This window comes from Prunus avium, chromosome 2, assembly GCF_965620075.1.
Source record: "Prunus avium chromosome 2, drPruAviu1.hap1.1, whole genome shotgun sequence".
NCBI lineage: Eukaryota > Viridiplantae > Streptophyta > Magnoliopsida > Rosales > Rosaceae > Prunus > Prunus avium.
The window spans coordinates 34,555,209-34,577,813 of NC_142285.1; the positions used below are offsets into that span (position 1 = coordinate 34,555,209).

The following is a 22,605-nucleotide window of genomic DNA, read 5'->3' on the forward strand; positions in this document are numbered from 1 at the left end:
TTTCTATCACAATTCACCAACCTACCTTTTTCCAGAATTTATATTTTTGATTTCTGCCACAATAAAAATAGTACCAATTTATGGCTTTTCATGGAAGTGGTCTAGGAATTTTGATGTATGGAAGTGATTTTTGATGGAAGTCATGTAGGGGTTAATATGATAATTAGGGACTACGAGTGACACAAAAAAACTTTAAGGACGCAATCTAATAGTTTCGCAAATGTCAGAGACATTTTATTATAAAAAGCCTAAATCATCTTTTGCCATCAGAGTTACCAAAAAAAACTAAAATCTTTGTTGCCATTAACTGACAAAAAGCCTAAGTTTTATTCATTCACTAACTGATCTTTGTTGCCATTTACTGAATTGGTGTTATCTTTTAAATCTTTTTATTATAACCTCGATGAAAAGAGGATAATTTATTTATGAACAAATCAATACATCAATGTGGACATAAAACGAAACTTGGAGAACAAAACAAATAAGATATAAGTAAATGACCAATACATCGATGGGGACATAAAGCCTAATTTCTTCGTTTCTGTTTTGTCATAGCTTTCCCTAGAGGGTTGCATAAATGATGAAATTTTATCATGCCTTGCTGCTTACAGTTTCATTTTCTTGCACGTGGAAAACTTATTAAGTTGTCCATGAGAACTAAGTTAACAAGTGCCCACTATAACAGGTTCAATTACAGTTCATATTAGAAAGATTAACTAGGTTCATTAATTATATTCATGTGCATAGAGCCATATATGAACTTTCAATATGTCATTGTCTTTTCTCGATACATGTTGGATATCATTAACTTGAATGGCATTTTATGCATTACTATATCCATTCAATGAGTTGTAATATTGTGGCATTTCAGATCATTCCATTTCATTTGAACTTTGTACGAGGTTTCGTTTCTTGGTTGGTCTTGAATCAAGACTCTTGATTGTTTATTTTGTTGTATTACACTTGATTTATGAAAGACTCTCAATGTTGATACCGAATCATACCGATCTCATTTGGGTCCAGTATGGTTTGAATGTGTTTTCAAAAACTCTCATCCCGTGTTATCCCATCTTGATTCTCCTATTCGAGATTAACACCGAGATGACCTCCATCCCGTGTCATCTCATACCATGCCCAGCCCTATATCATATCACAACAACCACCCAATCCAAAGCCACCCTCACCACCACCATTCCAATAAAAAGCCACTGCCCAACAACCAACTCTTACCACCCTCCAATCACAAAACTTCTCAAGACACCCCAAGATGAAATTCAATTTTGGTTATTATAAAAAATAAAACCAATGAGAAGGGTAAAATCAGAATGATGAAATCTGAATAGATAATGAATTAAATCAAAATACAGGTGTTAACAATACAAAGAAGGGACATCGAGGACACACAAAATAGAGACAGCAGATCCGCTCTGATACCCACAGTGGAGCGGATAAACTTGGGATTTCCAGGACATGAGGAACCAGCAAAAGAGAAAAGCCATATTGGATCTATGGACGTTTGTCAATTGTGAAATCATGGCAGATCTAGTACTGCAGCGATGACAGTGGTGCGGCTAGGATGATGTTAGGGTTTGGTTGTTAAACAAATTAATTAAATAAATTTTAAAAAACATAAAAAAACTGATTAAATTAAAATAGAGATGATCCATGTCATGTGACACATCGGTTGGTAATAAAAAGTTGGTGTTTAAGTTGGTGTACGTAGCATTACTGATATTAAAATTACATTTGTTTTACAATTCAATATATCCTTTTTGGTCATTTAATATTAGGGTAAATTAGTAATTCAATAAATAGTTTGGTAGTAAGGTGTACTCAGTTAATTTTAGGGTTCATTTAGCAGCACTCTAAAATAAACTAAAAAAAAAAATCAAAGAAGCCCAATTTCACCATTCAAAGTTGCATCCTTCTGATCAACCACATCAACACGCATTTGCTGTAGTAGTATGTGTCGAAGTGATGGCATGAAAAGGAACCCACAATTATCGTTAGGGCACACAACGTTAGCAACTCTGGTCCAAGATGAAACACATGTGAAGAAACAACAATGGCTTGAAACTGATGCAGGAAGTAAAAAGATTAAGGGAGAGCGGGGAGATATGGCGGATCTGCCATGGGTGAGGATGAAAACGGCAGAATTGGGGATGAGCCCTTTTCTTTAATTATTTTTGTAATAATTGTTTTAAGATGAGAAGGGTAAAATCGAGATGATAAAATGTGAATAAATGATGTGTTAAATCATAAGACAGGTGCCAACATGACAGATGCATACACACAGATCCGCTCCCATACACACAGACAGGTGCCAACATGAATGCCATCCTTCATCCGAGTTAACATGAACGCCATGGGCGTTTTGTGATTTAAGAAAAAAAAACCCCTTAACATAATTCTAGTCTCTTCTCAAACATGTTGGGACTGGGAGGGCTCAATGCATATCTAAGTAGGAGATAATTTGCTTGCAGATTATATCCAGGTGTTCCTGATGCTCTAAAATTTGCGAGCTCAACCATATACATTGTCACCACAAAACAGGTGTGAGTATCTTTGTTTTCTCTTTCTGACACAATCCAATTAAAGACTGAAAATGTTGTGGTTGCTGTAAATGTAAACTTTTGCCCTTTGTCATTCTCTCACTTCCTTATTTCCTGTTCTTCTTGTTGTGCGCAGCGGAAGCGGATTGCACTGGGTGGACAATACGGAACCGTTGAAACAAACAAGACAAATATGAAAATAGCAAAATCCAAGAGACACAAGGATTTATACTGGTTCGGCCCGTGTGTAGCCTACGTCCAGTTCGAAGATGGCAAGAACTTCCACTAGTATCCCAAAAGAGATTACAAACAAATGAGATTAAACACTCTCACCTATCCTAGGAATTATAGAGTTTAACTCTCACAACCCAAATCCCAAATACACCCAAGTCACACTCTCACAACAATTGAAAAGAAAGAACAATTTTTCTCTTCTTCTCACACTTGGTTGTGATTGCTTACAAGAGTGTGAATGCAAGCTTCAACTATTCATATGTTGGCTACCAAACTCAACAATGGATGGCTACCAAACTAGCCACACATTTTGACCTCATAGCAAGCCAACATTTACTCACATGGGCAACTCCAATGGTAAACCAATATTGACCCACATGCCAAATTTGAGCCAATTTCAACAATCTCCACCTTGGCACAAATTTACCAAGCCACAGTAGAACTTTCTGTCGCCCATCTTCCTCTTACCAAATCAAGCTCAACATTCCTTGAACTTGTAACCCAAAAATGTGTGCTTCGATCGAACCAGATGACCCGAACAGAAGAACCTCTTCAATGTCACCCACATAACCAAGCCACACCAGCTGAATGTACGTGCATAAACCGCACAAAACCTTAAACGCTTGAACCTCAAGCTTCTTCCGCTACAGTACACGCAAACTCTAGACAACCAAGTAGCAGGAACGAACAATTTCAGCTGCCCAAAAGAGGGAATTACCCTCCCAAAGATAACCCCTTAAAAAAAAAAACCCAATTGGAAATATGATGAAGAAAGGAAAAAACAACCCAAAAAGTAACCAACAATGTTACACAGAGGAAAAATAGCAAACAACCCAAAACTCACAAAAAAACACAAATTCTTGGAACTCCACCGTGAGGGGAAATTTCCAAAAAAAAAAAACAACCAAAGACAAATAAAAGATCACACCCTAAACAATGGCACACTGAAAACATCAATCATAGGGCGAACTCAAATTCGTCCTCCCCGGCGATATTCGCAGAAGCACTTGCATTATTAGATCCCTCATTTTCTTTGATTAATGGGCAATCGACTTTCCAATGCCCTTCTTTGTGACAATAGTTGCATTTGCCCTTCCGAGCCTTCCCTCTGGAATGCGAATTCCCTCCACCACTGCTTGATTCTGTTTCTTTACCCTTGCCTTGAACCATCAAAGCCTCTGTTCGACTCTCAGTCGAGTTCTCCGACATCTTGTTCTTCAACTCGCGAGAATTAAGCGATGCCTTAACATCCTCCATAGTCACAGTATCTCTACCATACAACATGGTCTCCACAAAATTGCCATAAGAATTAGGTAAAGAACACAACAAAATCAAGGCTTGATCCTCATCATCAATTTTCACATCCATGGCCTTCAAATCCATGATAATCTTGTTAAGCTCATCAAGATGGTTTTGAATAAGTGTACCTTCTGCCATACGAAGGGTGTACAATCGTTGTTTCGTATACAACCGATTTGCAAGCGATTTGGTCATGTACAAAGTCTCCAATTTCAGCCATAACTTCGCAGGAGTAGTCTCATCAGCCACCTCACGGAGAACAACATCCGCTAGCTGCAACTGAATTGCAGAGAGTGCCCGATCCAAGGCATCATCCTTCTCCTCGTCAGACCATGTTTTTGGCAAGACTTCCTTACCCTTTAGCGCTTTGAACAGCCCCTGTTGCACTAACAAGGCTCTCATCTTCACGCGCCAAATACTGAAGTCGTTCCTCCCATCGAACACAGCTATCTCATACTTTGTCGATATGTTTCCAGGTTTCATCATCACGAACACAAAACTCCCAAGTCGAAACTTGGAGCTCTGATACCACTTGTTGTGCGTAGCGGAAGCGGATTGCACTGGGTGGACAATACGGAACTGTTGAAACAAACAAGACAAATATGAAAATAGCAAAATCCAAGAGACACAAGGATTTATACTGGTTCGGCCCGTGTGTAGCCTACGTCCAGTTCGAAGATGGCAAGAACTTCCACTAGTATCCCAAAAGAGATTACAAACAAATGAGATTAAACACTCTCACCTATCCTAGGAATTATAGAGTTTAACTCTCACAACCCAAATCCCAAATACACCCAAGTCACACTCTCACAACAATTGAAAAGAAAGAACAATTTTTCTCTTCTTCTCACACTTGGTTGTGATTGCTACAAATGAAAACATTTGCTTCCAATTTATAGCCAAAGATGCAAGAGTGTGAATGCAAGCTTCAACTATTCATATGTTGGCTACCAAACTCAACAATGGATGGCTACCAAACTAGCCACACATTTTGACCTCATAGCAAGCCAACATTTACTCACATGGGCAACTCCAATGGTAAACCAATATTGACCCACATGCCAAATTTGAGCCAATTTCAACACTTCTTTCACCTATTGCAGAGCCGATTTGCTGATGCTTTACTGCGAGAACTTGCAGGAGTTACAATACCGCCTGAAAGAATATTTGGTCTTGGAAGTGGGTTAGTGGAAATTAACTTGATTTCAATCTGTGTTTGATTGTTTTGGTACTTATACCTGCGGTTGGTTTTCCCTAATGTGGAACTTTACCCTTATGTATTGAATTCCTCTTCCAGTCCCAAGGTAGAAGTATTGAAGCAGCTTCAAAAGAAACCAGAACATCAGGGGCTGAAACTGCAGTAAGATACTTTTCTGCTTCGTATTTGATATTTTTTTTTATAAGATACTAAATGCTCAGAATTTTCGATAATATACGCTCAACATTGACCAGCTTTGTCGAAGATCGACTGGCAACCCTAAAGAATGTGATCAAAGAACCTGAATTGGATGGTTGGAATTTGTATCTAGGTAAAATTCTCCCTTTACCCTTATCAAACACACTCTTTAGCTTGTCTATTATATTGCTGTATGTGCTTCATTGTGGTACTCATTCGCTGCGGTTGCTAATTTGGGATGAATTGGATCAGGGGATTGGGGGTACAATACACAGAAGGAGAGGGAGGAGGCAGCTACAATTCCCAGGATTCGGATCCTTGAGCTTTCTGACTTCAGTAAGAAGTTGAAGTAGTTTCTTTTCATACTGTTCTTCTTCTTATTCCCTATCCAGCTGTGAATGTATTCATTCAGTTAAACTGCACACGACAAACTTCGTTGTCGGAGACTTAGAATCTTACAGTCAGAAATTTTATGTACTTCCTCTGTTGTAATCTGTTGAACAGAATTTGTCTCTTTTCAAACAAAGAAGCTGAGTATTATTGAAGTTGCTTCTGGGTTTTCATTCTAATCAATGGTGAAATACTTACCTTTTACACCTGCAGGTGACTAACTGGGATATCTCGCACAGATGAGAAAATGGTAAATAGATGGCCTACCTACTCTTGAGCAGTTTTTATGCACTGCTTCCATTAAAATTTATAAATAAAAACAGAACTACGATAATTAATCATGTCTACAATTGTCATTTCGAATATCGTCAGCTTCATCAGCAGCCTAAAATCCACTTGAATAGTAATACATGAATATGCGGAGTGGAGGTTGCCATGTCAGAAAACGTACAAGTATTAACTACAATTCCTCTTTCAAATGCCTATTGCTCTCTGCTGGACTGTCATTCTCCACTCTCTTTTTCTCATTCTGGAGCTTCTCAACAACTTCCTCCAAAGGAGGATCTCCAGGTCTTCCAAAAACTTGATCGCCAATCTTTATTTCATAGGCCACGGGTTGGTTCAACGCAAACTCCTTCAACTGGAGGCTAGAGGGAACGAAAGGGATAAAACTGTTGTAAATTGGCTCAATTTTTTGGTTTGAATTAATTGTGTGTTCTTTGATTTGTGACCCTTGGGATTGTCAAGGGGCACTTAGAGGGTTAAGTGATCAAAGAGACACAAGGCAGCCAAAGGTCAAGCACTTCGTGGGTTGGTTCTGGCCATTTGAGAAAGAATTCTTTCTTTCTTTAATGTCTCCAAGTTGGTGAGGAGTGCAGCAACTCACGTGGGCATGCTGTTAAAGGGATGGTCTTTTGTCAAATAGAGGAAACAAGGCCATGTGAAGCAGCTGGAAAAGAGAAAAATGAGGGCTGCTGATGGAGCATGGCTCAAGGCATCTATATGGGCTGCTAATGGTGCATGGCTAAAGGCTTTTTTGACTGACCATCACGTGGCCTCCCTTTGCATGCGGTTGCTCTCTTTTTGAGAGTTGCTGCGTGGGTTTATAAAAGGGAGAAAGGGAGCATGCAATAGAAAAAAGGAGGGGGCAGTGCAGGTGTGCCGCACCAAAGGCTTGGGTGTGGTCAGCATGCCTCACCACCATAGAGAGGTGTGGAGATAAACTCCTCTTTGGCTACATGAGATGTTGAAGGAAGATCAAGCCATTCCAAAGGTTGAGTCTTCTTCATTTGTTCCTTGTGTTTGTGGGAGGTTTATTTCTGTGTATTGTTCTTAGTGTGTTCTTTCCTAGTGAGCAAGAACAATCCCTGTGTTCTTGGCTCTTGTGTGTAGTTAGCCTGAGTGACTTGGGTGTATTTGGGATTTGGGCTGTGAGAGTTAAACTCTGTAATTCCTAGGATAGGTGAGAGGGTTAATCTCCTTTGGTTGTAATCTCTTTTTGGGATACTAGTGGAATTTATCGATGTCTTCGAATTCGAACTGGATGTAGGCTATACACGGGCTGAATCAGTATAAATCCTTGGTGTCGATTGGATTTTCTGTATTTCATATTTTGCTCTTGTTGTTTCAATGGTTTCATATCCACCATTCCAGTGCAATCCGCTTCCGCTGCACACAACAAAAACATTATAAAGGTATCTTTTGACTTCTGATGCCGATATCAAGGTATCTTTGCTTTCATTAAGATTTCGACTTCTCTGCCTTCTCCTCACCCTCCTCATGATGGTCGTTGTCATGATCCGTCCAAATCTAAAGCCAAAGCACCCACCAGTGCAAATTGTGGTACATTCTTTACATCTTTTTCCTGGAAACTGTTTCTGCTGTCATCTGTTTGTATAGTTCCTTCTGAAGCTTCACTTCTGCAATTTTCATTTGTCATAAAGCACATCTCATAGCCAATTCATAAAAATTTACTTCCTACTTAATAAGCGCTGTCTCTTGCAATTGGCTCCATCATTGAAACCTTGATTCCAAAGAAGCGTAATTTCTTTTTCTTTTTTAACATTTCATGACATTTGATGAATTAGTGCACACGTTGTTCAAATTAATGTCTAGTGTTGTTATTAATATTTACATCTTTTTGTATTAATAGAAAAGCTAGTGCCGAGAGCAATATCCTCTCCCCTGTTTTTGCTATGTTTTTACCTTCTTCATTTCTATTGCTATTTGCTTGTGTTTATGAGATTGAGATACTTTATAGCCCAATTTTGAATACAGAAAACTTGAGCAAGCCCAGTGTATCATCAATTTCTCTTTTCTTCTGTTTTAAGACAAGTATTTTCTTTCTTACACAGATGAAAGATAATGACATGTTAACTCAAATTCCATTGTTGTACTCATAATAACAATACAGTAAAAGGCAATTCTGCGTCTACATTTCCTACATTGCGAAAGAAAAAAACATACACCATGAGGTACACAAGACCATCATACCAAATAGTTCATGGGAGAAGTTCCCGTTAAGTTCTTGCAAATAACAGCACAACTAATCTACTAAAATGGTTCCTTTATTTCAATGAGATCCCTTATCATCACTCAAATACTCGAAAACTAGTACAAATAGGAGTCCTTCATCGCATCCATCTTCAACTGAAGGGAAGCATGTCATCTCGAAGGTGCCTGCACTAAAGACAAAGGTTAAACAACCCATAAGATTGAAAAAGATAAATCACATAAACTAAAGGAACGTTTGATAATCATTTCAATTTCAGTTTTTAATTTTCATTTCTTATGTTCTGTAATATCTACATGGATATTTGGGGTTAAGAACAACTAACTTGTATAATTTAATTTCATAACTAGTATGTAAGAAAGATAGTAGAAATTACCATTTATTTATTAAGGATCCTTTGCCTGATGATTTCTACGTTCACGTACAGCCAATCGTTCAGAAAGGTCAAGAAATTGAAGTACGTATATCTGCATGACATGTTGAGGAGAAGAGTGCCACAAACTCCCCAAAATCCAACTGCAAACCCAAGCCCCATGCTGATGTAAAATCCTTGTGTTATGAGCCCATCTTTGTCATCTTCATTCACCAACACAAATTGTCTTGGACCTTTTTCCTCCTCAGAGCATATCCTTGGGAGTGGTTCTCCACAAAGCAGAGGATTTCCGCCATAAGCAGAGTCAAAGGTTTGGAGCTGAGTGCCTATTGGAATTTTTCCAGACAAGTTGTTTTCTGACAAGTCCAAGTAACCAATACGATTTATCCAAGAAATACTTATTGGAATTCTGCCATTTATCTGGTTTCTTGATAAATCAAGAGAATCTAGCTCCTGCAAATTTCCAATCCTTGAAGGTATTTGACCTGTTAATTGGTTTCTCGATAAGTTTAAAGAAACCAAACCAACAAGATAAGTGATTTCAGGAGGAATCTCCCCACTCAACTTATTGCATGAGAGATCAATACTCTTTACAAGTCCCAGAATACTTTGGTATTTTGACCTTACTCCTTTCCATGTTAAAGATGCTTCATTTATATAATCCCACAAACTATACGCATGTTCCATAGTTAGAGTTGAACTTCCTTTTTGAGCAAAAGTAGTCAAATTGTTGAGACATTTGGGTATAGTTCCAGAGATGTTGTTCATTGACAAATCCAAAATTTGAAGGTGTGTAAGATGGCATAATTGTGGCGGGATGCTCCTATTAAACTGATTAGATCGAAGGATAATGATAGCCAAATTTAGAAGATTTTCCCCTAGCCATTCAGGTATTAATCCTGACAATTTATTTTCCCCAACATCAACAAGTGTCAACTCTCTGCAATTTTTCAATTGTGAAGGCAACTCTCCGACAAATCTGTTATTATTTAGTTTTAGTGTCTTGATGCTAAACAAGTATCCCATCGTGGTAGGAATTTTCCCAGATAAAGAGTTGTAGCTCAAATCAAGAAAGACTAATTGTTGAAGGATCCAGCAATCTGGAAGTTCTCCGGATACGTGGTTGTTTGAGAGATCAAGATATCTTAATTTATTGTCCTTGGTTGTACTTGTACACAAAAATGAAGCTGACCCTGAAAATTTATTATTGGACAGATCTAGAGCTGATACGCTTGATAGGATTGAAGGGATTGGACCCTCCAATTGGTTCCAACTCACATTTAAATTATCATATGCTAACTCTGATCTCAAATTTCCTCTAATTTGATTGCGAGACAAATCCATATATACAAATTTATTTCGCAAATCCCAAAACCAAGTTGGAATGATATCAGAAATTCCAGCATCAGAAATATCCAGCCGATCATACCTTTTTTGAGTTCGAAGCCATTTCGGGAAATACGGCCCCATCTTACAAGACCCCAATCTTATCTGATACAATTGAAAGGGAGGAACCCAATCAAAACTGAAGTTTAAAACTAGTGAGTTAGAGGATAAATCCAAATACCTTAATTGGGAGAGTTTTGAGAAATGAGTTTCTGATATGACTCCTTCAAAAGAATTCATACTCAAATCGATGAAATCCAGATTGGACATCTGTCCAATATTTTCAGGTATTCTTCCAGTCAATTTATTTTTCGAGAGATCAAGAAAATAAAGGTTGCCGGGCAACAATTGGAAGATTGATGAGTTAAGATTGTTTTTGGAGAGATCGACTTGAACAAGAGATTTAGAAGAATTCAAGAGAGAAACAGAGGATATAACTGGAGGAGGAAGATTACACCCGTATAATATCAAGTCTGTTAGTTTAGGAAGCATATTAACTGCTTCCAGCCAACCAACAACATCACTGAGATTAACGACACTTAGGTCCAAGTATTTTAGACGAGAAAGATTAGGAAGCCAATAGAGATTTTTTGCATAAATAGAGCCAGAATAGTTAAAATCATCTTGATAACGAAGATCGAGATGTTCCAAGTTTCTAAGGTTTCCAAGTTGATATGGAATTAAACCTCCAAAATTTGCATGAGAGAGATCGAGGTATATTAAATTGCTCAGAGATCCAATGAAATCTGGAATTTGGCTCCCATTGAAATTATTCCCACTAAGGTCCAAATGTTCCAAATGCTGCAACTCAATGAGTTTAGGACTAATCTTACCTTGCAAATATTGGTCTTGAAGATCAAGCTTAACAACATGGCCAGTTTGGTCGCTGCAGTGGACTCCATCCCATCCGCAGCAATCTTTGTTTTGGGCTTCTCTTCCCCAGGAAAGGGAGGGACCGCCGTCGTCAGCCACGAGGCCTTGTTTAAGTGCAAGGAGTGCTTGGCTTTCCCTCTCGCTGCATCCAATGCAGGGATTGTTCATGTGTAGTAAAATCAGCACCACAATTGCATAGAGGAGTTTGAAGAAGCACCTTACTCCAACCATGTTAGTTAGAGTCATGATCAAGACGAAGAAGCACAAGTATTCAGACAAAGATAAAGGCACAACCAAAACTGGTGAAGTATATATGCTTGTCTCATATCTCAAGATACAAGCATTAATTGTGTATTTATAATCGTTACCATAGCCTCAACTCCTGTACAATAATTCTACTAAAACACATGATTCACGAAGGGAGACTTTCTAATGCACCAACCATGGGTGAGTCTTTCGAAACTTACTTTCCTCCTAGTGAACTACAGTGTGAACCTCTGAAATTTCCACCGTTTTTCAGTGTGAACCCCTGAATTTGAGAGTAGTCAAAAATAATAGTGATGAGTAAACAAAAACAATTGTCACCAATACCAATTAGTTAATGACAAAAGAGTGACTATTGGCCCCTCTTTTTTTTTCCAGTGTTCTTAAAGTTTTTTTGTGTGAGACCCGTTACGCTTTTTCTGAAAAATATTGGCTGTTCCCCACTATATATCCCAAATATATATTTCAATGGGACCCATTAAGATTGCAAAATCTATGAATGAAGTGTGTCCACTTCATGACTACTATTCACGTAGTCTCTTCTCTGTCTCTCTATGAAGTGTTCTCGAGGGTTAGTTAGATGCTGTCACTTTTTAAACTTTTACTTCTTAGCTATCTATATTACTTATTTATTTTTGAGTTTGAGTTTTTCATATAACTTCCTTCACTATTATGTCCAGGCACCATTATTATTTAAATCTACAAAGCATTGATGTCAATGGGCAAATCTTGCCAATTGATCCAGCACATCACACGGCAGAGGAATTATTATAGACTCATGAACAACATTGGCATACCTTGTTGAAGAAGCTTACGTTCCTTTTGTTAGTGTTGTAAGTTTATTCACTTGGTCTTATTTATGGGTTGATTTGTGATCAAATTTCATGAACAGAAGCTAGCTCCACTTATTAAGGCACAAAATTAAGCTCACTTCCCATTGGAATTTCCTTTTCTTTCTTCTCCATTTAATTCATCTCTCATCCTAATTTCTGTCTATTTGAGTTCAGACTTCCTTTTAGTTAATAAATTGCAGCATTGGGAGGAACATAATGGTTGTGGTGTTTGGTATGAAAAATGAGTATATTATTAAAATAAGATATCTTCTCCTTACTAAAATCTGATTTTGTGTTGGGATGTGTAGATAACTTCAGCTGTTTCACGATCTGTGACTCCCTTGATTTAAGAACGCAATTTAATAGTTTCGCAAATATAAAAGACGTTTTGTGATAAAAAAATCTAAATCACCTTTTGCCATCAAAGTTACCAAAAAAAATTAAAATCTTTGTTGCCATTAACTGATAAAAAAGCCTAATTTTTATTCATTCACTAAACTGATCCTTGTTGCCATTAACTGATTTTGCGTTATCTTTTAAATCTTTTTATTATAACCTCGATGAAAAGAGGGTAATTTATTTATGAACAAATCAATACATCGATGTGGACATAAAGCGAAACTTGGAGAACAAAACAAATAAGATATAAGTAAATCACCAATACATCGATGGGGACATAAAGCCTAATTTCTTCGTTCGTGTTTTGTCACAGCTTTCCCTAGAGGGTTGCATAAATGATGAAATTTTATCATGCCTTGCTACTTACCGTTTCATTTTCTTGCACATGGAAAACTTATTAAGTTGTCCATGAGAACTCTAAAAGTTAACAAGTGCCCAGCTTGTTGGATCATTAACTTGAATGACATTTTATGCATTACTATATCCATTCAATGAGTTGTAATATTGTGGCATTTCATATCATTCCATTTCATTTGAACTTTGTATGAGGTTTCCATCTCTTGGTTGGTCTTGAATCAAGATTCTTGATTGTTTATTTTGTTGTATTACACTTGATTTATGAAATTTTACAGATTTTTTACGGTATCAACATTGATACTGAATCATACCAATCCCGTTTGAGTCCGGTATGATTTGAATGTGTTTTCAAAAACTCCCATCCCGTGTCATCCCATATTGATTCCCATATTTGGGATCAACACCGGGATGACCTCCATCCCATGTCATCTCATACCGTGCCTAGCCCTATATGATATCACAACCACCACTTGTTCACCCGTTTTGATTTGTTTCCTGTGATGGTAGGGCAAATTTCCCCATTGCCTTGAAAATCATTAACTGGTCAACAAGTCAACTTTCTTTAGTGTGCGAGCGTGCCATTGTTAGCAATGAAAATTCTAGCAGGCTTCTTAAAATTAGATAACTTGCGTTCCAAGTTACTGATTTTTGAACAAGCGATTGTGAATTTGGGTGAGGAATATCTCCCAAGTAAGTTCTTTTCTTGCCTCAGACTGGTGAGGACTTCACGATTTATCACAGTACAAACTGGTAGTTCTGGCCAGAATAAATGATAAGAAAATGATCTGTTTTCAGGCAGAACTCTCTTTTACACAACTCAAAAAGGAAAAACTGACTCTAGAAAGATAAAAAGAAGGCTGGACTTCCATTTCTGTCTGAGTGAGTGCTTCTGATCTGGGCTGGATTGGATATGCCTGTGCTGGACTGGACTTTTAACAACTTCAACTGCTAGGCTTCAACTGCAAATCGATACCAAAGCTTGAGTTTGGCAGAGCTTTAATCTATTTCAAAACCCTGGAAGGCTTTTGAACGGGCAGAGTTGGGATTTCTTCAGATTGAAAGGGGCAGAAGTGGTTGGACTTGAGCTGGAATTGTATTGTGGCACTTGTTCTGCTTAGTCAAGGCTCTCCATAAATTTGTTGAGGTTTTCGTATTTGTGAAAAACCCAAACTCTGCTTGCTTTGGCTTTGCTGAACCAAATTTGTAACGAGAAAAATCTCGTTTTGAATGACTTTCTTCTAAGTCTGAAAACTGGCAGTTTCGACTTGTGGCTGGCTTTTCTTGAAGCTTAGCTAGCTTTTGGTTGCTTCTATTTGCTTGAAGGTTTTTTGAGATCAAGTGATCATTTTGAGTGTTTGTCGTTTGACTGATTTTTTGGTTGTTTTTGTTATTGTTTTCTGTTCACCCTCTCTTATATTTATAGAAAACTTTTTTGGGAGTGAAGGCTCTAATTTTTTAATAATGGGCGGCAAAATTTCCCAAAAAGATCTTTTATTTTAAATGCAAAAGAAAGGGGGTTTTATCACTTCTGGCAGATAAACACTCAACAGTCAGCACTTCTCTGTTTCAATGGAGAACCTCACCTTCTTTTTCCAGTTTTACTTCTCTTTCAAACTTGTGATGGTAAGTCTGAGTTCCAGTTTTAGCAACTCCCTGTTTCCTGCTTATCTCTTTTAGAAGGCATAGTCTGCTTATCTCTTGAAAATGGTGCCTTCTCTGTTTTAGAAAAAATATCTCTGAATATATATATTCTGATGTTTTTGATGGCAGAGCTTTTACCTGAGATACTTTTCTTCTAAAACTGCTGCTACTAGCCCTCTATTATTTCCAATTGAAATTGCTGACTTTTCCAAGTCAGGGGTCACGTGGGTCTGGGAAAAATCTGTTGCCTTATTCCTAGGCTTTTTAAAGAAATGGTAGAGTTGTTATAGGGTTTTGGGCTTAATTCGTTTCTTTCCAAGGCCCAAGCCATTTGTATAGTTTCTGGGCCTTTAATGTTTGGATTGAGCGTATTTCTTCTTGGCCCCGTCATTTGGTGGCTGTAAAAAATGATGTGGGTTTTTTGACTTTGGATTGAGCGCACCAAATTTAGGCCCAAACACCACCCAACCTAAAGCCTCCCTCACCCCCACCGTTCCAATAACAAGCCACTGCCCAACAGACAAAGATAACTGGTGAAGTATATATGCTTGTCTGATATCTCAAGATACAAGCATTAATTGTGTATTTATAATCGTTACCGTAGCCTCAACTCCTGTACAATAATTCTACTAAAACACATGATTCACGAAGGGAGACTTTCTAATGCACCAACCATGGGTGAGTCTTTGCGAAACTTACTTTCCTCCTAGTGAACTACAGTGTGAACCTCTGAAATTTCCACCGTTTTTCAGTGTGAACCCCTGAATTTGAGAGTAGTCAAAAATAATAGTGATGAGTAAACAAGAGCAATTGTCACCAATACCAATTAGTTAATGACAAAAGAGTGACTATTGGTCCCTTTTTTTCTAGTGTTTTTAAAGTTTTTTTGTGTGAGACCCGTTACGCTTTTTCTGAAAAATATTGGCTGTTCCCCACTATATATCCCAAATATATATTTCAATGGGACCCATTAAGATTGCAAAATCTATGAATGAAGTGTGTCCACTTCATGACTACTATTCACGCAGTCTCTTCTCTGTCTCTCTATGCCACTCTGATTTGATACCGTGGCATTAAATGGACTATATTATCCTCTACCACATGTCATATTTTCTATCACAATTCACCAACATACCTTTTTCCACCATTTATATTTTTAAATTCTGCCGCAGAAAACACAGTACCAATTTATGGCTTTTTATGGAAGTGGTCTAGGATTTTTGATGTATTAGAGTGATTTGGGTTAATATGATAGTTAGGGACTACGAGTGATACAAAAAAACTTTAAGGACGCAATTTAATAGTTTCGCAAATGTCAAAGACGTTTTGTGATAAAAAAATCTAAATCATCTTTTGCCATCAGAGTTACCAAAAAAAATTAAAATCTTTGTTGCCATTAACTGATAAAAAGCCTAATTTTTATTCATTCACTAAACTGATCCTTGTTGCCATTAACTGATTTTGTGTTATCTTTTAAATCTTTTTATTATAACCTCGATGAAAAGAGGGTAATTTATTTATGAACAAATCAATACATCGATGTGGACATAAAGCGAAACTTGGAGAACAAAACAAATAAGATATAAGTAAATCACCAATACATCGATGGGGACATAAAGCCTAATTTCTTCGTTTGTGTTTTGTCACAGCTTTCCCTAGAGGGTTGCATAAATGATGAAATTTTATCATGCCTTGCTACTTACCGTTTCATTTTCTTGCACATGGAAAACTTATTAAGTTGTCCATGAGAACTCTAAAAGTTAACAAGTGCCCAGCTTGTTGGATCATTAACTTGAATGACATTTTATGCATTACTATATCCATTCAATGAGTTGTAATATTGTGGCATTTCAGATCATTCCATTTCATTTGAACTCTGTATGAGGTTTCCATTTCTTGGTTGGTCTTGAATCAAGATTCTTGATTGTTTATTTTGTTGAATTACACTTGATTTATGAAATTTTGCAAATTTTTTACGGTATCAACATTGATACCGAATCATACCGATACCGATCCCATTTGGATTCAGTATGGTTTGAATGTGTTTTCAAAAACTCTCATCTCGTGTCATCCCATCATGATTCCCCTATTCAGGATTGACATTGGGATGACCTCCATCCCGTGTCATCTCATACCGTGCCCAATCCTATATCATATCACAACCACCACCCAACCCAAAGCCACCCTCACCACCACCATTCCAATAACTAGCTACTGCCCAACAACCAACCCTTACCACCCTCGAATCACAAAACTTCTCAAGATACCCCAAGATGAAATTCAATTTTGATTATTATAAAAAATAAAACCAATGAGAAGGGTAAAATCGGAATGATGAAATCTGAATAGATAATGAATTAAATCAAAAGACAGGTGTTGGAATTTTTTGTTTTAATCAAACTTGTTGGGACTGGGAGGGCTCAATGCATATCTAAGTAGGAGATAATTTGCTTGCAGATTATATCCGGGTGTTCCTGATGCTCTAAAATTTGCAAGCTCAACCGTATACATTGTCACCACAAAACAGGTGTGAGTATCTTTGTTTTCTCTTTCTGACAATCCAATTAAAGACTGAAAATGTTGTGGTAGCTGTAAATGTAAACTTTTGCCCTTTGTCATTCTCTCACTTTCTTATTTCCTGTTCTTCTTTCACCTATTGCAGAGCCGATTTGCTGATGCTTTACTGCGAGAACTTGCAGGAATTACAACACCGCCTGAAAGAATATGTCTTGGAAGTGGGTTCGTGGAAATTAACTTGATTTCAATCAGTGTTTGATTTTTTCGGTACTTATGCCTGTGGTTGGTTTTCCCTAATGTGGAACTTTACTCTTATGTATTGAATTCCTCTTCCAGTCCCAAGGTAGAAGTATTGAAGCAGCTTCAAAAGAAACCAGAACATCAGGGGCTGAAACTGCAGTAATATACTTTTCTGCTTCGTATTTGAATTTTTTTTATAAGATACTAAATGCTCAGAATTTTCGATAATATACGCTCAACATTGACCAGCTTTGTCGAAGATCGACTGGCAACCCTAAAGAATGTGATCAAAGAACCTGAATTGGATGGTTCGAATTTGTATCTAGGAAAAATTCTCCCTTCACCCTTATCAAACAGAGACTCTTTAACTTGTCTATTATATTGCTGTATGTTGCTTCATTTAAACTGCAAACGACAAACTTCGTTGTCGGAGACTTAGAATCTTACAGTCAGAAATTTTATGTACTTCCTCTGTTGTACTCTGTTGAACAGAATTTGTCCCCTTTCAAAGAAAGAAGCTGAGTATTATTGAAGTTGCTTCTGGGTTTTCGTTCTAATCAATGGTGAAATACTTACCTTTTACACCTGCAGGCTGCAGGTGACTAACTGGGATATCTCGCACAGATGAGAAAATGGTAAATAGATAGCCTACCTACTCTTGGGCAGTTTTTATGCACTGGTTCCATTAATATAAATAGATAAAAACAGAATCTCGATAAATAATCGTGTCTACAATTGTCATTTCGCATATCTGTCAGCTTCATCAGCAGCCTAAAATCAACTTGAATAGTAATACATGAATATTCAGAGTGGAGGTTGCTATGGAGTTACAAAAATGGTCATTATATTTCCTCTTTCAAATGCCTATTGCTCTCTGCTGGACTGTCATTCTCCACTCTCTTTTTCTCATTCTGGAGCTTCTCAACAACTTCCTCCAAAGGAGGATCTCCAGGTCTTCGAAAAACTTGATTGCCAATTTTTATTCAATAGGCCTCGGGTTGGTTCAACGCAAACTCCTTCAATTGGAGGCTAGAGGGAAAGAAAGGGATAAAACATTATAAAGGTATCTTTTGACTTCTGATGCTGATAACAAGGTAACTTTGCTTTCATTAAGATTTCGACTTCTCTTCCTTCTCCTCACCCTCCTCATGGTGGTCGTTGTCACGATCGGTCCAAATCAAAAGCCAAAGCACCCACCAGTGCAAATTGTATAGTTCCTTCTGAAGCTTCACTTTTGCAATTTTCATCTATCATAGCCAATCCATAAAAATTTACTTCCTACTTAATAAGTGTTGTCTCTTGCAATTGGCTCCATCATTGAAACCTAGATTCTAAAGAAGCGTAATTTCTTTTTCTTTTTTTACATTTCATAACTTTTGATGAATTAGTGCACAAGTTGTTCAAATTAATTTCCTAGTGTTTTATTAATATGTACATCTTTTTGTATAAATAGAAAAGCTAGTGCCGAGAGCAATATCCTCTCCCCTGTTTTGCTCTGTTTTTACCTTCTTCATTTCTATTGCTATTTGCTTGTGTTTATGAGACTGAGATACTTTATAGCCCAACGTAGAATACAGCAAACTTGAGCAGGCCCAGTGTATCATCAATTTCTCTTCTGTTTTAAGACAAGTATTTTCTTTCTTACAAAAACGAAAGATAATGACATATGTTAACTCAAATTCCATTGTTTTATTCATAACAACAATACAGTAAAATGCATTTCTGCATCTACATTTCCTACATTGTGAAATAAAAAAACATACACCATGAGGTACACAAGAACATCATACCAAATAGTTCATGGGACAAGTTCCCGTTAAGTTCTTACAAATAACAGCACAACTAATCTACTAAAATGGTTTCTTTATTTCAGTGAGATCCCTTATCATCACTCAAATACTCGAAAACTAGTACAAATAAGAGTCCTTCATTGGATCCATCTTCAACTGAAGGGAAGCATGTTGTCTCAAAGGTGCCTGCGCTAAAGACAAAGGTTAAACAACCCATAAGATTGAAAAAGATAAATCACATAAACTATGGGCCCGTTTGATAATCATTAGAATTTTATTTTTTAGTTTTCATTTCTTATGTTCTGTAATATCTGCATGTATACTCGGGGTTAAGAACCACTAACTTGCATAATTTAATTTCATAACTAGTATGTAAGAAAGATAGTAGTAATTACCATTTATTTATTAAGGATCCTTTGCCTAATGGTTTCTGTCTTCACGTACAACCAATCGTTCAGAAAGGTCAAGAAATTGAAGTATGTATATCTACATGACCTGTTGAGCAGAAGAGTGCCACAAACTCCCCAAAATCCAACTGCAATCCCAAGCCCCATGCTGATGTAAAATCCTTGTGTTATGAGCCCATCTTTGTCGTCTTCAATCACCAACACAGATTGTCCTGGACCTTTTTCCTCCTCAGAACATGTCCTTGGAAGTGGTTCTCCACAAAGTTGAGGATTTCCACCATAAGCAAAGTCAAAGGTTTGGAGCTGATTGCCTATTGGAATTTTTCCAGACAAGTTGTTTTGTGACAAGTCCAAGTAACCAATACGATATATCCGAGAAATACTTATTGGAATTCTGCCGTTTATCTGGTTTCTTGATAAATCAAGAGAATCTAACTCCTGCAAATTTCCAATCCTTGAAGGGATTTGACCTGTTAATCGATTTCTCGACAAGTTTAAAGAAACCAAACCAACAAGATAAGTGATTTCAGTAGGAATCTCCCCACTCAACATATTGGATGAGAGATCAATACTCTTTACAAGTCCCAGAGTACTTTTGTATTTTAACCTTGCTCCTTTCCATGTTAAAGTTGCTTCATCATCATAAGACAAATCATAGTATGATGATTCTCCCGACAAAAATGAATTGTAATGTTCGATACTTGGACTTGAATGTCTATTTTGAGCCAAAGTATTCCAATTGTTGAGACATTTGGGTATAGTTCCAGAGATGTTGTTCATCGACAAATCCAAAATTTGAAGTTGTGTAAGATGGCATAACTGTGGCGGGATGCTCCTGTAAAACTGATTAGATCGAAGGATAATGATAGCCAAACTTAGCAGATTTTCCCCTAACCATTCAGGTATTAATCCTGATAATTTATTTTCCCCAACATCAACAAGTGTCAACTTTCCGCAATTCTTCAATTGTGAAGGCAACTCTCCCACAAATTTGTTGTTATTTAGGTTTAGTGTCTGAATACTAATCAAGTATCCGATCGTTGTAGGAATTTTCCCAGATAAAGAGTTGTTGCTCAAATCAAGAAAGAGTAATTCTTGAAAATTGATCCAGCAATCTGGAAGTTCTCCGGATACATGGTTCCTTGAGAGATCAAGATAGGTTAAATTACTCTTCTCGGTTGTACTTGTACACAAAAATGAAGCTGACCCTGAAAATTTATTATTGGACAGATCTAGAACTGATACGTTTGATAGGATTGAAGGGATTGGACCCTCCAATTGGTTCCAACTCACATTTAAATAAGAAGATGCTAACTGTGATCTCAAATTTCCTCTAAATTGATTGCGAGACGAATCCTTATACCCCAATTTATTTGGCAAATCCCCAAACCAAGTTGGAATGGTATCAGAAATTCCAGCATCAGAAATATCCAGCCAATGATAACTTTTCTGAGTTTGAAGCCAGTTCGGGAAATACGGCCCCATCTTACAAGACCCCAATCTTATCTCATACAATTGAAAGGGAGGAACCCAATCAAAACTGAAGTTTAAAACTAGTGAGTTAGAGGATAAATCCAAAAACCTTAATTTGGAGAGTTTCGAGAAACGAGTTTCAGGTATTCTTCCACTCAATTTATTTTCAGAGAGATCAAGATAAACAAGGTTGGTATGAGTACCGGGCAACCATTGGAAGATTGATGAGTTAAGACTGTTGTTGTGGAGATCGACATGAACAAGAGATTTAGAAGAATTCAAGAGAGAAACAGAGGATATAACTGGAGGAGGAAGATTACACTCGTGTAATGTCAAGTTTGTTAGTTTAGGAAGCATATTAACTGCTTCCAGCCAACCAACATCACTACTGAGATTAACGAAACTTAGGCCCAAGTATTTTAGACGAGAAAGATTAGGAAGCCAATAGAGATTTTTTGCATAAATAGAGCCAGAAAAATAATCTTGATAACTAAGATCGAGATAATGCAATTTTCTAAGGTTTCCAAGTTGATATGGAATTAGACCTCCAAATATTGCATCAGAGAGATCGAGGTATCTTAAATTGCTCAGAGATCCAATGAAATCTGGAATTTGGCTCCCGTTGAAATCATTCCCACTAAGGTCCAAATATTCCAAATGCTGCAACTCAATGAGTTTAGGACTAATCTTACCTGGCCAATCATCGAGTCCAAGATCAAGCTTAACAACATTGCCAGTTTGGTTGCTGCAGTGGACTCCATCCCATTCGCAGCAATCTTTGTTTTGGGCTTCGCTTCCCCAGGAAAAGAAGGGACCGCCGGAGTCAGCCACGAAACCTTGTTCAAGTGCAAGGAGTGCTTGCCTTTCCCTCTCGCTGCATCCAATGCAAGGATTGTTCGTGTGTAGTAAAATCAGCACCACAATTGCATAGAGGAGTTTGAAGCAGCGCCTTACTCCAACCATGTTAGTTAGAGTCAGGGCCGGCCCTGACTTTTGGGTGGCCCTAGGTCATAAACTAAATGAGGCCCCTTTTTTAGTATATAATTGCGAAAAAAATAACAAATAAAATTATTTTACTTTGCGCGCTATGAGCAAATAAAAAAGGTAGTATGCATTATAGTAGGAAATATCTCCATAAAAAAAATTCGAATTAGATATTTAATATCATGAAGGAAATTACAAATTTACAAACCGATGTTCCAGCAACCAATAGCCCAAGGAAAGAGTTTGTTGTTTGCTTCTATAATGGGTCTCTATGTGTTTTGTTCCTATTGGAAATTGAAAAAATAGTTTGCTAGATAGGAACAAATATAAAGAAAAATTCATAAATCTGATTACCTTTTGAAATTCCCATGCTCTTCTCCTCTTGGTCACCATCAATCTCAAAGACAGATTAAAAAAGAAAAATTGTGAGCTTTTCAGTGAGAGATTGATTCTTAGGGTTACAATATGAGAAAAGAGGGATGAGAGAAACTGGAAATAATAGATGGATTGAAGAGAAATTGGAAAAACAAAGAATAATATGGTGGTGTATTAAATAGAGAGTATGTTCTTCCATGGAGAAACTAGGAATAGGCACTGCGTGGGAAAATAGGAAGACTTTTGGGTTTTCTTCTCGGAAGAGGAATCGTGTTTCCTCATTTAATTTTATCGTGTGTTTTTTTTTTAA

At 37.3% G+C, this 22,605-nt stretch overlaps 3 protein-coding genes and 1 long non-coding RNA gene across 9 annotated transcripts; 2 read left to right on the forward strand and 2 right to left on the reverse strand.

Annotated features, from left to right (window-relative positions):
- Window positions 1-2,537: 2,537 nt before the first annotated feature.
- LOC110744498 (uncharacterized) lies at window positions 2,538-6,032 on the forward strand. Of its 2 annotated transcripts, XR_015833407.1 has the most exons (5): window positions 2,538-2,553; window positions 5,189-5,268; window positions 5,383-5,445; window positions 5,538-5,614; window positions 5,734-6,025. XR_015833407.1 is itself a non-coding variant. In XM_088247809.1 (4 exons), exons 1-4 carry the CDS (start codon window positions 5,108-5,110, stop codon window positions 5,832-5,834), a joined length of 402 nt encoding a protein of 133 aa, XP_088103935.1. In that variant the 3' UTR covers window positions 5,835-6,032. The 2 variants fall into 2 exon arrangements, 1 of the variants encoding a protein (XP_088103935.1); XM_088247809.1 differs by lacking the exon at window positions 2,538-2,553 and having other exon boundaries at window positions 5,108-5,268; window positions 5,734-6,032.
- Window positions 6,033-8,230: 2,198 nt separating this feature from the next.
- Window positions 8,231-11,538, reverse strand: LOC110744471 (receptor-like protein EIX2). Of its 3 annotated transcripts, none has more exons than XM_021944456.2 (2): window positions 8,760-11,538; window positions 8,231-8,555 (listed from the first exon to the last, which is right to left on the reverse strand). In XM_021944456.2, the coding sequence occupies exon 1, from the start codon at window positions 11,259-11,261 to the stop codon at window positions 8,763-8,765; it is 2,499 nt and encodes an 832-aa protein (XP_021800148.1). In that variant the 5' UTR covers window positions 11,262-11,538; the 3' UTR covers window positions 8,231-8,555; window positions 8,760-8,762. The 3 variants fall into 3 exon arrangements, with proteins under 3 accessions (XP_021800148.1, XP_021800140.1, XP_021800175.1); XM_021944448.2 differs by having other exon boundaries at window positions 8,231-8,550; window positions 8,760-11,537; XM_021944483.2 differs by having other exon boundaries at window positions 8,231-8,550; window positions 10,976-11,535.
- Window positions 11,539-16,684: 5,146 nt separating this feature from the next.
- On the forward strand, window positions 16,685-18,749 carry LOC110745040 (uncharacterized). Its single transcript, XR_015833815.1, has 3 exons — window positions 16,685-17,036; window positions 17,172-17,248; window positions 17,363-18,749. It is a non-coding gene; the product is annotated as an uncharacterized LOC110745040 (long non-coding RNA).
- Window positions 18,750-18,935: 186 nt separating this feature from the next.
- On the reverse strand, window positions 18,936-22,571 carry LOC110744525 (receptor-like protein EIX1). Of its 3 annotated transcripts, none has more exons than XM_088248967.1 (3): window positions 22,275-22,571; window positions 19,452-21,939; window positions 18,936-19,242 (listed from the first exon to the last, which is right to left on the reverse strand). In XM_088248967.1, the coding sequence occupies exon 2, from the start codon at window positions 21,897-21,899 to the stop codon at window positions 19,455-19,457; it is 2,445 nt and encodes an 814-aa protein (XP_088105093.1). In that variant the 5' UTR covers window positions 21,900-21,939; window positions 22,275-22,571; the 3' UTR covers window positions 18,936-19,242; window positions 19,452-19,454. The 3 variants fall into 3 exon arrangements, with proteins under 3 accessions (XP_088105093.1, XP_088105092.1, XP_088105094.1); XM_088248966.1 differs by having other exon boundaries at window positions 19,452-21,951; XM_088248968.1 differs by having other exon boundaries at window positions 18,936-19,247; window positions 19,452-21,951.
- Window positions 22,572-22,605: the final 34 nt, after the last annotated feature.

Coding starts and splice junctions, on each gene's coding strand:
- LOC110744525 (XM_088248967.1), bottom strand. CDS start 21,899: ATGGTTGGAGTAAGGCGCTGCTTCAAACTCCTCTATGCAATTGTGGTG.
- LOC110744498 (XM_088247809.1), top strand. CDS start 5,108: ATGGGCAACTCCAATGGTAAACCAATATTGACCCACATGCCAAATTTG. Junction 5,269..5,382: donor ATATTTGGTCTTGGAAGTGG/GTTAGTGGAAAT, acceptor TTCCTCTTCCAG/TCCCAAGGTAGAAGTATTGA. Junction 5,446..5,537: donor CATCAGGGGCTGAAACTGCA/GTAAGATACTTT, acceptor AACATTGACCAG/CTTTGTCGAAGATCGACTGG.
- LOC110744471 (XM_021944456.2), bottom strand. CDS start 11,261: ATGACTCTAACTAACATGGTTGGAGTAAGGTGCTTCTTCAAACTCCTC.